Genomic DNA, 18329 nt, shown 5'->3' with positions numbered 1-18329 from the left:
GTGCTGTGGCCATACAATCTTCCACATTAACCTCCCAGCAACATTACCTACGTGCTAATGGAGGGGCTGCTGTGGGGAGGACCGGGGGCAGCACAGCCAATATCCATAAGATAAGTGAGGGAAACAGAGGAGGAAGTGTCAGGCGCTGAACGCACACCCAACATTTGGAGACAGGACTAACAGACTCTCTCCCTCCCCTTCCCTCCGTCCACCTCCCCCCCAGATAGGATCAACCCCAGGAAACAAGACCTGCCTTCAATCGTCACCTGGCGCTCTCGCAGTAAGGAGAAATGCCTAGTGTTTGTTTGTTACGTTTTATTCCCTCCAAAGCGGTTTTTGACTTTGGTCCGTACGAAACTATAACTAGGGCATTCCGAGGCCTGACTCATATGTGCGATATCTTATTAGATTGGACAACATATATAATATAATCATATAATTGGGTTATACATCTACAGCCAACAGAACTGCTATTTCAGATCTGAATACTAAATAAGTGGGGGCTGGCGCGTAATTACAGTTTTCTGGCCACTTATGTTTCAGTGACAAACATAACAAGTGATATCACTCGTGCTACTCTGCCGCCTCGCCACAGCACCTTGGCATTGGCAGCTTACTAAGGATGGCAGCCGGATAATAAGTGTACTACAAAAAGCATGTAAAAATAACCCGTAGCCATCGAGATGCAGCAGGCTAACGGAAACCAGAATTCAATGGCTGGTGATGAATCAAATTTGGAGAGACATTAGAAAGGACGAGAGGAGGGGGGGTTGTCACCGGGAGCTTTGTGGACCGATACGAGCCACCGCTGTCACCCAGCCGGCCAGCTCATCGACTCCTTTTCATTTAAGGAAGCAAGACCGTTTTGCAGCGGCCCGCGGATCTGAATTATCTTCTGACTAAATCTAATTCAATTAACACAACTCAGATCAGCCTGCAAAATGGCCCTCCCAGCCCGCAAGCTCCCCCCCCCCCTACAAAAACAACAACAAAGGGGACAACAGTCAAGCTGGGAAAAGGGGCACACACACATTTGAAACAAAAGCTATTTTGGAGACTTCATCCAGCCTGCGATGACGGAGGAGGGGGTGGGGGATTTAAAGGTCAACCGCACCAAGCAACTTTCTGATCCGTTTTAAGTAGCAGAGTTGCATTAATGTCGTCAGGTGTTTCGAAGATGTGGGCTTTCCACCCAGGTGTACAATTAGGTTGAGTACTCGTTCTTTAACTCGTTCTCTAACCAGATTCCTCAGGTTAAGGGGAGCAAGTCACACGTCGTGCGATACGGTCGGGTTGTCGCGAGTTACAACAGAATAACATGTTGCCACGTGAACCAGAGTGACTGTAACTGCAGACACGCGCACACACACAAACATACACTCACGCACACACACATACACTCACACACACAAGCATACACTCACACACGCAAAGATACACTCACACACGCAAACATACACTCACGCACGCAGACACACGCAGACACACAAACCTACACTCAAACACACACATACAATCAGGCACACAAACACGCACTCACACACACAAGCATACACTCACTCACACAAACAACACACAGCGCAACATTCACACATTCACTGAGGATTTAAAGGTCATCAGGGATTAAATTGTTTGCCAAATCCCAGTCTAGAAAGTGGGCAAAGTGTAAACAGACTATTGAATCCCGCTCTTCAATCCCACACTCCCCTCTAAACAAAAAAAGAACCCAGACCAGTTTGTCCCCCTCCGAGCCCTACTCAGATGACCCCCCCATTGCAATTCTGTGATTCTGACACTATGAGCACCAACAGCAGAAAGAGGCCCTGTTGTCATCCTGAAGGATCCCCTCTCCCGCCGGCTGCCAGGTCTGCTGTGCCATGGCTACCGCCTGCCAAGCCCCACAATGGCAGATTAGCACAGCTCCCCTCCAGTTGCAGAGGGAGGTTAATGTAAAGTGACAGGGCTAAGTCTGTGGCCGTTTAGTATGCTCAAAGATATTACAGCGGTTTGTTACATCAGATGGTGACGGATTAAGCAAGCGACGCACACAGCAAATAAAGTTGGATTTGTCATTTTTTCGGGGACCGGAATAATAATAGCATGGAGGATGCAGGAGCAGGAAACAAAAGGAGGTTTTACAATAACCTTTATACTGGAAGCCAAACAACAACACATGTAATGATGGGAAGTAAGGATGTAACCATCCACCTTCACCACGGAAGCCCAACAACAACGATCGCATGTAATGATCGGAAGTAAGAATGTCAACTTTGCATAAACCTTCAGAGTGTAAACAGTAACGCTGTGTTGATATTTTAGTTTCCGCTAGATAGTCATAGAAATACTAACTCCAACCCTCTCGCAGTCTCTCTGCGTCTCCCTCTCTCTGTCCAGTCTGTTCTGCGCAGTGTTGAGGCCACCTGATGCTATGAGGCCTCTGAAGGGGTGATGGTAATATGGGTAGTCAGGGAGTGTCGGTATTGGGGGAAGGGGCGTGCTGTCTGCCAGTGCAGTCCCTTCCTTCCCGTTGGCCCCCCAGTAAATCTCCGTGCTTTACGATTAGGTACATTAAACGAGCCGTAGATCTGGACCGTAAATAAGGCTCTGTCAGTGGGACTTACACTCTGGCTCCTCCCCCTCGTTGAGAGAGCCAGCCAATCAGGATGTTCCGATGGAGCTTCCTGATTGGGGGTCTTCCTGATTAACGGGATCCAATGATTAAGTCCGTTATTTCCCAAAGGAGCTCTGACATGAGACCCTGACAGTGTCCTCCAACAGGCCAATAAACCAAATGCAAAGTTGAAAAAGCATCAACCTTCATTAGGGAGCAGTGCCGTTGTAAAAGATGGCTCCTTTTTTTTGGGATTGTTCCCTTTGATTTCGCTCAATGTTAAACAATGTTCTGCATGCTTCTAATTACATTTTTTCGACAGCATGCCCGGAAATTCAATGGATAAATCCATCTCGTATATCCCAACTATATGCAGGTACTCCAGGACACTCATCTCTTAATGGAGCCCCAATCCATAACGGCAATTAACCACTCACAACCTGCCATTACATTTCTCCACTTAGTCTATTTACTGTTGATGATGTTTGGGCATTTTCTCCCGGGTATGTTTCGATGCAGGGGAGAGGAAGTGGAAGGGTGTAGGAGGGAGGGGGTGCTTGGACTCCGAATGCATGGCCTCAATGACGGACACTTCCTCTACAGTTCCCCCCTCACCCCCCCCTTAGCTTATCATTGTTGCCGATTCGTTTACACTGGTCCAAAATGACTCCCCGAATGACAGCCCTTGCATATTAAGCAGACAACTAGACAAGAGGGAAACACCAGTTGAGGAAAGAGAGAGCGAGAGAGCGAGAGAGCGAGAGAGCGAGAGAGAGCGAGAGAGAGACCCGTGCAACAACACAGTCCAGGGCAACGCAGAGCTCATAATGTGTACAAATGGGAATGCCGGCTGATTGATAGCATATTAAAGCCAACAGCGTGCCGCTGTTCACCCGCTCCACATTCAGACAAGGTGGATGGAGACAGAGACAGAAAAGTATCTCCGACATAAGACTACATCAGCAGCCTATTCAGCATAACTGCATATTAAAGTGTGTGGCATCGCTTTCCTTCGACGGGTGTCGCTGGGAAGCGATGTCGTCGAGTGGGAGGGAGGGATGGAGGGACGGAGACGGAGAGCAGGGAGAGATAGCGCATGGCTACGGGCGTGCAATCAGCTGAGGATTCAGACACCTCACCCAGTTTGTACAGTTCCCTAATCAGAAAGCGCAGGGAAGGAAAAACAACGCCACTGGCACATCAGCAGAAAAGATTCAAAACATTTTCATTAGCGAGCGGGAAAAGTTCCCCGCTTTAATGGGGAAATATTGCTTCTCTTTGCACAAAAGGTGCTGCTAAACGGGGAGGGAGAGCAATTTCTCCATCGCCTGTTTCAACGTCGCTCCGTATTACGTTATTTATTTTTAATTTTTTTTTCTAGGTTGTACTTCTCACCGTTTCCTCTATCAGTGGACATAAAGGAAAATAAATCTGCTATACTGTGCAGTTTTACTTTCTTTTGATACGTTTTTGTTCTGTCCTGTGATAGTCGCTCAGCTATTTGTTGACCTAAAAAATGTACAACTTAAAAGACACAGGGCTAACACAATTGCAAGAGAACGTAATAGTTCCCATCATTAAAGTATTGTATTAGGTGTATATAAGTCAATATATGGGAAATCAAATATTACTGTCATATATACTTATGACACTTGAAGTCAAATTGCAAAAATTGAATAGTGTTAATAACTCCGGAATGGTGATAAACTGTGTGGATATGCAGTATATGGACAATATCGTATTGATTAAGGGGAATCTGTTAAGGTAGATCAGTTTGTTAAACATTGTGCTTATGCTTATGGGCATTTCACACAAAGTTATGAATCCAATCCACATAACTGACCCCAAATCCCTTTTATTTCTATCAGAGGGTTTTTATGGTGAATGGAAGTTTTCTCAGAGGAATTGTTTATCGCTTGAAATATTAACTACGACAGCCTGAGATTTTTCTCACTATTACGCTTTCCTCACATTTGAACGTTCAATATTAACTGAAATAATAGTTATCCATTCAATGCGTCCCGCTGAATGCTGAAGTGTCTTGAGAAGCTTCCTAGTTTGTTAATTCACCGTTTATTTGCACTTTTTAAAACCCTGGGAGATTTACATATTCTGGAATATTGCACAAAAGAGCATATGCGTATTAAACACCTTGCTGAGGAAGAATTAGGATCATTTTTGGAAGGAGGATTACAGTCTGCTCTGAGGTGAGTCCCCTGCTCATCATCACATAGGGGCTGTTAACGGGAGGTTTGCGCGGTCTACTCATTTTGATTTAACTCTCCTGTGTACATTATTGTTTTTGGCTAGTACCAAGCATTGCATACTCCGCATTACACTCCAGCCTCTGACGTAAGGTCTGCAGAATACAGTGAACGCCAGAGGTGGATAATCCACCTTTCTGTCAATGTTGACAATAGATCAGGCATAAAGCACAACAGATAGTCACAATTTACTCATTCACAATTTGGCCGGCGCTTTTATTCACACGATTTCAATAATTATGAGCAGGTAAGGGTCAGGCCTCTTGCTCAGGGATGCCCACATGAAGCAGCTGCTTTTAAGTGAGCCTATACAGTCTGATACCCTAACCACGACCAGACAATCCTTCAGTAGCAGCCATGCATGATGAGGCAGCGGCTGACTGTAGGCGTGCAGTCGGCCATATGCATACATAAAAACATGCACATTCCTGTAAATACAGATGGCTGTTCAGAAACTGTCTTCCTGGCGATGGTGGTATTGACTGTAGTCAGATGCTCCGCTGATTAAAAATTGATCCATTTGAAAAAATCTAATCAACGGAACAGGATTCTATCATGCGTAGGGGAGGGGCTGGAAGGGTCCGGGACAGGGAGGCGTGTGTGTGTGTGTGCGTGTTTGTTTGTTTGAGTGATGACGGTGATAGTGTGGTACTTGTGTGTTTGTGTGTGTGTTTGAGTGATGATGGTAATAGTGTGTGCATGTATGTATGTGTGTGTGTGTGTGTGTGTGTGTGTATCTGTGTGTCTGTGTCTGTGTGTGTGTGTGTGTGTGTTTTGCGGGGGCATGACACAGAGAGGTACATACCTGTTATTAACCCCAGCACCTCTATGCAGTTCCCGCCCTCCCCAAAAACCCCTCCGACCCCCCTCACACACACTTGCACATACTCACACATCAACGCAGTGCCCTGGGACCAGACAGGGACCAGACGGCCTGAATTATTCAGCAGTCTGCAAGAGGGCCTGGCCACTTGCCCTATTTATGCTTGCCGGTGGAGGCCAATGGCTCTAATGGCCACTCCAGAGGCGGTCCCAGCGGGCCGGAGGGGGGGTCCTAACGCCTGGCTATGGGGGGTGTAGCCATCAGTCCTTGGGGTCAGGCAGGTTAATGAGGCTGCACGTCTAGCCGTCTCCCACCCCTGCTCCAACGGGCCGAGGGGGCAGGGGCCTATATATTGGTATCAAAAAAAATATATAATTATTTTCTTTAATTGTTTGTCTTTAAAAAAATGCATAGCATTGTTGATTTAAACTCCGGTCCAATTTGACCATCACCTATGACACATGTGTAGGATAGGACCATATCCAGGCCCCGCCTGCTCACTTAGGTCTGTACAGGCCTGAGTGGGAGGGGCTTCACAGAGTGAGAGGTGGCAGAGCGAGCCCCGACAAACACAACAGGAAATGTTCAAAAGAAAGTGCACCGAAGCCACCTCTGATTATGAGCACAGCCCCACGCTCATCATCATCATCATCCTCCTCATCACGCCCAAAAGATCCAAACAGCTTGAGGTAGCCCTCGAGTCAGCGCCACGGCAACCCACCACACACTCACTCAGTAATCAGGCCATCTCTCCCGGCGAGGCGGAGGGCCGGCCTAGCCATGGGGGAAGTGGGAGGGATCTCTCTTAGAGATGCACCGATTGCAAAATTCTTGGCCGATACCGATTTCCGGTTTTTAAGGAGGTCTGACCTGCCAAAACCGGTTTTTCCGATACCGATTTTCTAAGAAATAATTATAATCATATAATATGTTGATAGGTTTTCAATGTAGTGAGTCCCCGGGACCCACAGGTGGCGAGTTGGGTGGGTCCCTGAGAAATTCAATGGGTCCCGACTCCCCAGTTTAAAAAATGTGTTTCTTTTTTATTATTATTCTATTTCTTAAATGAAATTAATAGTGTTAAACTCAATACATGAAATTGTCATCTGAAAAGCGCAGCCATTTGTATGTGGTGAGCCACTGCTTCAGAAAAGTTCGCTTTTTTTGGGAGGAACATGTAGAAGGTTGAGGCAATTCTTCTGCAGTGGGCTCATCAGGCTCAGTAGAGGGGGAGGCAGAAGTAGGTACAGGCAATGTTGAGGTACTCTCTCTAGGCTGATCAGAGTCAGGGAGGAGTGCAGAGGTAGTGGGGACAGAAAATGCAGCTGCAATAGTTTGCTGACCTGCAATAGGTTTCATCTTTTTCTTTGGTGGTATTTTTGCGTTCTCTCTTCTCTGCCTGTTTCTCGAGAAAAACGGGATCTCGTTGGAAGCGCGATGTATGCGCAGGCGCCGTTTGGGCATAACAATATGTAGGCTGCCGTTCAATGTAGTTTTCATCACCACCACCGGATTATGTTTCATTTATTTCATTACAGCACGTCCCCTAAACGTTACAACATAATCGACACGAATGAGCACAGCATCGAGCAGTGGAAACGTGGGTTTATTTACTATGAAGTTTGTATTTTTAATTGTTGAAATGAAATCAGCGGTGACGAGCTAGTTGTTTTGGTAGCGGCTAAATTAGCATGTCGCGATACTTTGAACAGGGGATCACGTCTGCGCCGAGTAGATGCGCAGAGGGTTGAAACAGTGCTTGTCTGGTCTGCTCACAAGAAGGTTTCTTTGGCCAGTTACTGTGATTAAACACGAGTTGTTTAATGTTCACAATGTATCGTTTTTCATGGGGAAAATTAGATGCGTCCCCGGGACGCATGGATAGTGAGTTTAGTGCGTCCTTTCAGATTTGAATGCGTCAGGGACGCAGGACGCGTACCTAGCAACATGATCCCCCACGGCTTATTTTTGACTTGCAAGCATTACAAACAGCGTGTTTTGGGTCGTCCTGGCACACAGTGAAATAAGTCCAAATCAGCGACATGTTTTTCTTCCCGCGCTCTGGGCGCCTTGAGCTGCTACGCACCGCGCATGCGGGTGAGTTTGATCGGCCGAAAACCGGAAATTACGACAGTGACCGGCAGGTCACCGATTGTGGCCGATTGGATACAAAACCGGCTTTTTTAATCGGCGGCCGGTTGATCGGTGCATCTCTAATCTCTCTCTCTCGCTCTCTCTCTCTCTCTCTCTCTCTCTCTCTCTCTCTCTCTCTCTCTCTCTCTCTCTCTCTCTCTCTCTCTCTCTCTCTCTCTCTCTCTCTCTCTCTCTCTCCTTCCCTCTCTCTCTCTCTCTCTCTCTCTCTCTCTCTCTCTCTCCCTCTCTCTCCCTTTGTGATGGTTTTCATCCCCCCCGTCTCCCCAATGGATAGGGGAGGTACAGGGAATGTTTTAGTGAAAGACTCAAAGAGAGAGAGAGAGATACAGCGAGAGCACGAGACAGAGAGAAGGAGAGAGAGGGAGGTAATCACGGAGAGACACCCACTCATCATTCACTAGGGGGGCCAACGCATGCTGGAGTCCAGGCCGACGGGTCGGAGGGAGGTACTCCTATTAGGGTTGCGGCGGAGATTTATGCACTTCAAGGTTGATCTCCGTGGAGGGAGGATGTGTGCTCAATAAGTCTGATGAGGCCCGATGAGTTTAGCCTTCAGTGGGCACGATCTGCTCCGGCAGGCCGCCGCGGCCCGCACCCTCTCTCCGTCCCTCTCTCTCCATCTGTCCATCTCCCCCCTCCCCTCATCCCTCTCTCTAGCTCCGCCCCCAGGCCTCCTCTGGTAGCCTGGAACCCACGCGTGTTACTGTTCAGGTCATCCTCCCCGCCGGGTTTGGCCCAATGGGAATTGACCAACACAAACGCATGCACACGCACACAAGTACATGCACGCACAAATGCACCCGAACACACAAACACACACATTCAAGGTGACCATGCACATAACTCCACATGGACCTTCCTGATGGCCTCATCTCACCAGTCTGCCCCACTGTCTTCAATCTGTACACAAACGATAAATAAAACAATGGCAACAGACCATGGCAACTAAGGGAACCTGACAACAAAACTAGAGGTACATTATTTGACTAAAAGGGACTTGAAAGAACTCTCTATGCGCTCACTATCTCGGTGTAAACGTTGAGAATACACTAATGGTGTGGACCACATCGCCTCCATCATGAAGCACTCACCGGGCTTCTCTCTGGAAGCGTTTGTGGAGGAGGTCCAGGGAGCCTCACAGAGCCCACAGGACTGCCCACTTCATATCCTGGCCCCAGCCGCGGCACCCCAACCAGTAGCAGGGCTCCGGGGCCCCGGGGCTGATGGGCTCCACTTACCCTGGCTCCGAGCACTGCAGCGTCTCCCGCAGAAGCCTGCGCGGTAGCGAGGCCCCGAAGCAATGTTTAGCTAAACCTGCTGGCCTACGTAGGCAAGGGAGGCTCCCCAGAGGGCTGAACAATCAGACAATTTCAAGATCATGAGGCATTAAACCAATCCCGGCAGGGTACACTAATTAAACAGCCGAGCCCGGCCCAGCCAGCCAATCCCCACAGAGCAATTAAATCCATCCCCTCTAAAACACTGTGGAACCTGTCTGGGGAAAAGCAGCGCAGAGAGAGACACACACCAGGAAGGGGAAGAGATGGAGCGAGGGAGGGAGGGAGGGAGGGAGGGAGGGAGGGAGGGAGGGAGGGAGGGAAAGAATGAGGGAGAAAAATAAAATGTATCTGGAGCGAAAAAGGGAAAGATCTCTCGTTTTTTCCTTCTAGTTAGTTTTTAGGATTAGGATTCACAACACCCCCCCACCACACACCCACACACACACACACACACACACACACACACACACACACACACACACACACACACACACACACACACACACACACACACTCCCCACCATGAGCAAGATGCGAGTCAGTGACATACATCGAGATGTACGTGTAATGTATAAACACATACATAAGAGCATTATTGTGAGACGCTTGCGTGTTTAATTGAGATCAGAGGGGTTCCTGAGAGCACCCTGAGAGGCGAGGATAGAGAATAAAAGCAAACACAGGTTGAGCCGCTGAAGGTGCCTCGAAGAGAGAAAAAAACATCACAATCAATACTCCCAAACGCCCTCGTCCAGGGAAACAAATGAACAGGTGACAACGCAGCGGCGTGAGCAGAGGTGACATCACAGCAAGCATTCAGGGGGCGCAACGGAAACCAAACCGACAGGCAGAGAGAGAGAGAGAGAGAGAGAGAGAGAGAGAGAGAGAGAGAGAGAGAGAGAGAGAGAGAGAGAGAGAGAGAGAGAGAGAGAATGAGGTAAGGTGATCTATGTGATGATACGATCCTCACGCCAGCAGTAGCCAATTAGAGTGTGCGTGTAAACATATAGGAAGAAGAGGGAGGAGAAAGGACAAAACAAGGGATAACGGATGAGGCTGAAGCGACTTGTTTTCCTGGACCATCGCAACGAATGAAATGCTACCCCAAAGGAGTCTAGGGGCAGACAGAGACTGACATTGGACATCCAACCCGTCCAAGAAAATAGGGGGATTTCGGACTGATGTTCACCGAGGTGTTGGTGGCCCTGAGGTGTGGACAGACAGACTGCCTCCTTCTGTCTCTCTCTCTCCCCCCCTCCCTCCACCAGGCAGGGCCGAGATGTATAAATCAAGCAAGCCCCGGCTCCACGTCGGCGCGTTCCTGCTCCTCTCCATTAAAAATGATAAACTGTACCTCTTGAAGCCACTCGCTCGCTTTAGGGTCCCAAGTTTCCTGCCGAAGAAATGTGGCACAACGTGCAGCTCAGATTTATACCACAGCCCCCCCCCACCCCTCTTCCTCCTCCTCGTCCTCCTCCTCCATTCCATTGTTGGCCTTGAATAAGGGAGTAATTAACTGTATGGAGAGAGGCAGCTGCGTAGACAAGACCAGCTCCCAGAAACACATTCAAACACACACACACAGGCCGGATCGCTACACACATCCTTTGGGCCATTCCTGACAAATAAGAGCACACCTTGGTAAAAAGCAAATGTCACATCTCGGTGCGCGGATCAGACACCACGGGGCTCCAACTGTATTTATTTATTATATTTCTCATATGCCGGGCCGCTCGTGTCTCTCTCAGTTAAATGAGGACAAATGTCCATTACACATAGCTCGCCCAATCAGCCCCCGCTCCCGCGGCCGAGTAAACACACACATACACACACAGTAGTACTTAATAAGAGTGGCGAGGATCCCCCATGGAGCACCTGCAGAAGGGCAGCCAGAGATTGATCTGGGGAGCATGCACGGTTCCCGCTCGCTATGCACACACACCGCCCCTCCGTGACCACCGTTAGACAGCCAGACATTGTTGTGACACAGACACAGCCACAGACACAAGGTGCCCCGAAGCCCTCACACACACACACACACACACACACACACACACACACACACACACACACACACACACACACACACACACACACACACACACACACACACACACACACACACACACACACACACACACACACACACACAAAAACACAAACATGCATGCACACGGACACACGCAGACTTGATCAAACAGAAGACAAGTACCTTCTTTGCTGTTTGATTCCATGAAGGAACAAATTGAAAATAGTGGGATGAGTTAAAGCCGGGAAGCAATGCCAAACCAAACAGAGAACCTGGGAAGAGACAGCCGTGAACACAGAGACGGGGGGGGGGCGAGGAATTCATTGTAATCTCTGTATAATGAACGAGAAAGTCTGATGCTCAATATGTCTGCAGTGCTGTCAGACAGTCAAAACAAATAAATCCAGGCTGCATCCAATATGTACTTGCTAGGCACTAGACTGCCTTTCAGTGGGGAGAGAGGACATAGCTGTGAACCCCCGCCCTACAACAAACACACACACGCATGTAAAAATGCTCAGATTCACATGAACATACGTACACACACAAACACACACGACCTTAAGATTCAGTAACTCCTTCCTCATGCCTGGGTGCAGAGGAAGAGGAGGCCAGCCACTCCCCTGCCGTGCAGCTTTCCTGCAGACCACTAATGCGTCCCTGAAGTTTTGTTAAAGCTGGTTATTTACTCCTGCAAAGCAATTGTTCCAGCCCAGGGGCAGCAGCATCAGACCTAAGCACACACACACACACACACATGCACATGCACACACACACAAGCCTAATGCCTTTCAATGTGAGGCACGGTTGCTGTCAAATACCAAATATCAAAGAAGGAGGGGTGGGGGGGGGGGGGGGCATTCCCTCTGAAACCTAAAAGAGGAATGTTTGTTTGTTGTTTTGTACATAATAGGCATGGAGGTTGTGCTTGCGTGCTCTGTGTGTGTGTTTCTCTACTTCCAACATGATGAGTTTGACCCTCGATGATGATAACTTTAGTACATTGAGGAAATTCTGTGGAATAATAGTTACAGGATAAAGACAACATAATGTCGGAGCTTGGAAGTTTGACTCCAGCCAAAAGGTAGTGGATATGATCCCCAACATCCTTGAGAAAGATGTCCTAAACCTTCCGCAGCACTTCTGACAAGACATGTTCCTGAATCCATAGTCCTTGCTTCGGTCGCTTTGAATAAAACGACTGAATCTTAAACAAATAATCCTAAATCATGCGTGCAGCGTGTAATGCCAATCATGTGACAGCTTAGCAAAAAGGTAAGAAAAAACAAGAATAAGAGCACAGATAGTGACAAGGTAACAGCGTCGGGTAATCAAACGACAGTGCGTACTCTGCAGACGGGGAGCAGGACCGAGGCAAAACGACTGTTTGGATAGGTATGGAAATCTACTTGAAGGAAGGTCGAATTGATTAAGCCGACAATAATGACGGGCCCTCATTTCCCTTCTCCTCCTCTTCTCCTCTCTCTCCCTGAAAATGTTCACCATGGTTATCTTTAAACTCATTTGACATTCCACTTCCAACATCGGAGCATCTGCTTTGAAGTCGCTACGAGCAATGCTACACAGAGAGGTTAAACAGCTTAATGCTCGAGTCTTTCTGACTAGTCTCCTTCTCTCTTGAGCAGACCTAACTGCGTTTGCACAGGTTGTGGCTCCTTTTGGATCATAGTTCCAGCTGGCTTCTACGGGTGTTTTATTCAGTCTTTGTTGCTTGCCGCTGTCAAAAGGAACAGAGTGAGCTTAATTTAAAGTAACTGGGGGGAGGGGGGGGGGGACCATAGCAGATATGCCCCAGCCATCAACTCACAGTTGCAATCACAATGACATACAAGCGTGTTAAGAGGTACATTATACGGCGTGGGCACCTCTGGTGATAGTCAGGCGGCAGCTCTGTAGATCTTCAAAGCTCTGCTTTATCTACTGAGGAGCACCTGACCACATAACGAGAAGACAGGAACATGTTAGTCAAGGGGAACGCAGCAAGTGCCTCTGATGGTGAATGCAAGGGCAGGTACAATGCTCTGAAGCTACTGGCACCGTGAGGCCTATCTCTCCCACTGGGTTGCATGAGTGGCATGACACCGTCCTCTTGAGCAGTGGCGAGACTGCGTTTGTGCAGGAGAACACTAAAGATCTCTAAATCTGGGTCTCACTCACTTATCCTCCGCTACAATGAGAGGAGAACAGCATCTGTCTGTGTTAACAAGTATTAGCAAAGAGACATACCAAAGCATGAATGAGAGGGAAACACGGCAGATTTTCACAGCCAATTTGTAATTGCAGGGTTTGAGTTATTCAGAGGAAGTGCGAGAGTAGGGGGAAGAGGGTGGGGGGGGGAATGCTGGCAGCAGCCACACAGAGCATGTTGGCAGAGGAGGCTGCCAGGCTTGCAAGCTGCAAAGCTATTTCACTGTTTGGCAATACTGTTCCCGTATGTGGATTTGCACTGACACCAGATCAGTCACATCAACTGAGTCATGCTAAATGAAGCACAATAACGGGCTTTTGTTCCTGAGCTTAAAAAGAAAAGACGAAAATAAATAAAACCAAAAGAGAACTTGCATGCCTTTTAGGGCGCACAGAGGAGAGCGGGAACGCTGGAACGGGGCCACGAGAAACAAATAAGATGAACTTTATTACGCCGTATGAGCGCAGCGTTGCAACATCACAGAAAACCACAACAGTGAGATTATTGTACCAAGTCGGTACAGATATCATGCTCTGAACTCGTCCGTAACAATTACAGAGAGAGTAAAAGTGTTCAGACAGGCTTTGATGGTGCAGGCTTATAATTCATGAATGATACAGGCTTCAACTGAAATAATTACAACGACAGGGTGTGACAATAATTAAACCTATTAACACCTAGTGGGACATAGAAACATGTCTAGATCAATTCATTATTTAATATTAACCCACGATATGACATATGATGCTGTATTGGAGTTATTATAATATTATAAATTATTAATATTAATATACTACATTATCGACTGTTTTCACTTCCTCATACCTATAGTAATTTCATTTATTAACCTGCTTTGGCAGAGACTCTACAAATAATAATAAATCAGTAGCAAATATGCAATTATTTCAAATGAAGGGCTTTGATATTTACCATTTTTTTTGTCTAAAGGTGTTGACTCAATTTAAAACCCCTCCCTGTGAAGTTCCCTACCTTCATAGGGATGAGGCTGCTCCTGGAGCCACCTTCTACCTGACCAACAACCTTCCACCTGCGCTCCCCCCTCCTCCTGGCCCGGGGCCGGGGCTCGGACGGGGGACCTGGCTGCACAGCCCCCGACCCGTCCTCTTCACCGTCGCCCACGGAAACGCCATCTGGCCAGTGTGAATTATCGCCGTGGCAGCGGCGGTGTGACCTGGAGCCAGCTGGGAACCAAGGTCACCCCACCTTGGAGGTGGTGCTTCTCTGCTCGCTCTATCTCGCTGGTGGTCTCTCCATCAACCGGAGCACAGGTGAAGTGTTCCGCTCCCCCCCCCCCCCCCCCCCCCACCACCAGCTCTACCTCACAGCATTCAGTACCATAAAGAATAACACGCATGCAAATGAAAGAGGACTCCCCGATTTAGTATCTCAGACATCATAAATAATTATCATGCGTGATAATAAGGGAAAGTTGTTTTTACTTTGCTCCCTCTGTATTCCTGTTATTCACAAAAGGACCACTTAGCTATCAGGAGTACCAGCATTTATATAGTAAATCTGGGGAATGACGATTTGAACACCTATATATTAGAATACGCACCATTTAAACCACACTCACCTAGTCATAGCTGTGGTTTACCATTAGCCAAGTGTAAAAATGACATAATTTATAATATTGAATCAAAAAAAAAATACTGGCACTTTTTGAGTAGTGTTGATAGGTAATGCCAGGACTACTTATTTAGTCGTAGTCCTTACTAATTCTTTTTTTTTTATTCACTACAGCCTAACCCCCCTTTTTTGTGCAGGATGCTCCAGTCCAATCTATCCTCATCGTTCTGACCAACGTGAAACAACAGTTTGGCCATTCAAAACACACACAACGTGTCCTCACGTTCATGTTTATACAATACAACTGAACTCACTATGCAGACGCATGTGTTGCTTGGACTTAATTTCGAATTATCACCAGTTATCGGCCAATGCTACTGAATACATAGATCCAGGCTCCTGGCTGCAGCTCGCCCTTTGGATCCCACAGACTGAAGGAGCGACTGGGGGGTAGAATAACATTCGGCCAAACAAGACAACCGAGAACAGCTCTGATTTCTTCTCGGCATGCTTTTCCGCGGGACTTGGATTGCACCGCTCCTGTCATTCCTCATGTTACAGAACATCAATCATACAGCAGAGACGGTGCCATGGCTCTGGCCGAGTCTGATTTACAAACATTAGCGGGGAATACAATTACACAGTCACTGGCCGAGCAACCCAATGCGGCTCCAGGAGGGGGGATGGACGGACAGCGGCAAAGAAAAAAAGCCTTTGGTGTTTCCAACCATGTTTAATTTGCACTCAAACGATGCCTTCGCCGACATTTCGAATAGACTGTGAGATTGGCTTTTTTTAGGACTACAACTTCCAATAGATAAGGTTATAAGATGCTATAGGCAGACTGAGTGTTTAATAAGGATTCACTACGAGCGTACGCTGAGGCGAACTGTCAACCTGCAGGATATTTACGCAATGAAAACCGCAAACATGGATGGAAACAAATGATCTCGTTTGAGAGCAGAACGCACAACACGAGGGTTGAAAGTCACAGGATGCTATAAACGATCGCTTACTCGTGTTAAGGGCTTAATGTTGAAATGTCAGCTGTGTCTTTCTGCAATGTCCAGTATATTCGGGCTTTTTTTTTCAGTCACAATCCTATTACACCTCGCAAACGCAGAATATGACGACAGCGAAAAGTTCAGAATCATTAGCACTTATTAAAGTTTCCTACACGCGAATACTTTACATTTACACAATCTATACGGTTCAGTCGGATTCGGTGGCGAAAGAGGCTGCAGAAACAGTGTACGCAACACTGGACGACATAAAATTGGGTAAAACATTTAACCGGCATTAAAAAAAAAGTTGTCGTACGTCCAAACATCAAGATTCACCAGCGCATTCAAAGTTCCCACGTTTTGCTTTGGCCCATTCTGCTTAGGAGAAGCCAAATAGTGTGTAAAGGCTGTGCTGTCCGCGGTGCTGATCCCAGCGGTGAGCAGGCTGCAGAGTGCTCCTCCATGGTCGCTCCGCCGCTGATCAATGATTGAACCGAACAAAGGCAGAAGAGGATCAATTTCTAATAACTATCCATGCATCGCCCTCCGCTTTCCCTAATAAACCGTCCAAACGAGGATCAGGCACGTCGGCGCTCGGTGCATCACATTATACTTAAATACACAAAGAGAAAAGGTAAAGGATAACACTAACCTGGAGCCGCCGTAGATCAAATTTCTTCCAATATTGAAACATCGATCCTACATCGGCGGCCATCTTGGGGGATATTGAGGAGATTTTTTTCAGCGGCTGCAATAAATACGTGGGCTGGATTCCCCTCGTTAAACAACGTTTACGATCACGGGGCGCACTTTAAAAAGAAAGTAACTGCACGGAGTTACAACACGAGGGTCCGACGACATGTTTAGGAAGTCTCACGACATGTTTGGTGATGGGGGAGTGACCTTTAAGCGGAGCCCCCGGTTTAGGAAACTAACAAACTAACTATGCGTCCGTCCGCACGTTAACCGGAGGATTGCACTTGATTTTGCTTTAGCAACGTTATCGATACTGACGCAAGGGGGAGATCAATAGCGTCTGGGAGCAGAGAGGGAATGATGTGTGTACATTAGTGGAGATCATAATCCCCCTACTTTGGAGGCATTATGTATACAAACCGTAGACAATAATAAGGGAAACTAAATGTTAAATAGGAATATGCCTATAGGGCAGGCTGTTAATTGTTAGGCTATATTCCATTTGCCTAGTCTGCCTACCATCATGTAGGTCTAGTCAATATACCTTAGTATGTTTGCCATAGGAGTTAATTCAAACTTTATGAATAGTTTCCATGGAAGGCTGAAGGGAAGTTGGTTGTACTTGAAATATCACAATTCAAACCACAGTTTAGGCTATATTGTATTCTGTTAAAGCGACGTGTGAAATTTAATAAAACGTTATTTGAAATAGGTAATGGTCCATAATAAATATTATAATATGACTAGCCTTTTCTTAATTATTATTTCGTTCTTAACTTGATTTTTTGAAGTTATTTCTTACATGTGACATTTAAGAACAATATTTCACAATTGTTATTTTATTTTGTAGTGTTTTATTCTACTATAGGCCTATACAATTTTAAGTTTTCCACTGATATAGATAGGTCCATAAGATGACCGCTATTGTTCAAGTACATTTAATAAGTCGATGAGGATAATCGTTTATGTTTCTTTCCATTGAGGCTATGCTATATGATTGTAGCTTAGCCTACATTATGAAATATAAGTCATGACCTCATATATGAATATATGAGGTTAATTTTGTTCATTACAAGTGCAACAGTGAACACAAGTATTTAGAGAATGGGGAATAGACATATTTTGTTATTTTTATTTTGTTAGAAGTGAACGGTATAGATTAGGGAAGATTAAACTGAAGAAGAATATTATAGACTTCTTCGGAACATAAAAGCGAATCCTTGATCGCAGAAGAGTGTTGTAGCATGCAATCTAAATTAACCAGCCCTCTTTGACATGGTGTCAGGAATGTGCGTCCCTATTTAAAATAACACATTCCACTACTCCGGTTAGGTCATAGCACACATTGAAAAACCCTACTGTTGTGCGCGCCGGCGCCCTCTGCTGGATATAGAATGGTTCTGCACTTTAGTGCCGTAAGCAACGAATGGTATATTACTATACAGGTATATTGTGTTTCCCAAATGTGTATCCAGGGCTTAATGTTATGTTATATACAATGTGTTAATGTAATAAAGTAAATCAAACAATAAATAATGATTCATAGCTCTTCCCCAAATTAATGTTCCCAGGGAAGATGTTGAAGATCAATTTGTGTATTCACACTCAGTTGTCAGTTATACATATGCGCTGTACATTAGGCATATACGTGTATTGACAGAAGCAAACC

The 18329-nt window shown here is 46.6% G+C and overlaps 1 protein-coding gene across 3 annotated transcripts in view; it reads right to left on the bottom strand.

Annotated features, from left to right (window-relative positions):
* Positions 1 to 16943, bottom strand: part of cux2b (cut-like homeobox 2b) — a 92615-nt gene extending 75672 nt beyond the window's left edge. For all 3 annotated transcript variants that reach the window (XM_030359342.1, XM_030359344.1, XM_030359343.1), the window contains exon 1: positions 16617 to 16943. In XM_030359342.1, coding sequence (XP_030215202.1) covers positions 16617 to 16679 — 63 coding nt within the window. In that variant the 5' untranslated portion in view covers positions 16680 to 16943. The remainder of the gene's footprint in view (positions 1 to 16616) is intronic.
* Between the last annotated feature and the right edge of the window lie 1386 nt (positions 16944 to 18329).

This window comes from Gadus morhua, chromosome 6 (genome assembly GCF_902167405.1).
Source record: "Gadus morhua chromosome 6, gadMor3.0, whole genome shotgun sequence".
NCBI lineage: Eukaryota > Metazoa > Chordata > Actinopteri > Gadiformes > Gadidae > Gadus > Gadus morhua.
Note: the sequence above shows the minus strand (reverse complement) of the source record. Positions and strands in the feature narration are given on the sequence as shown.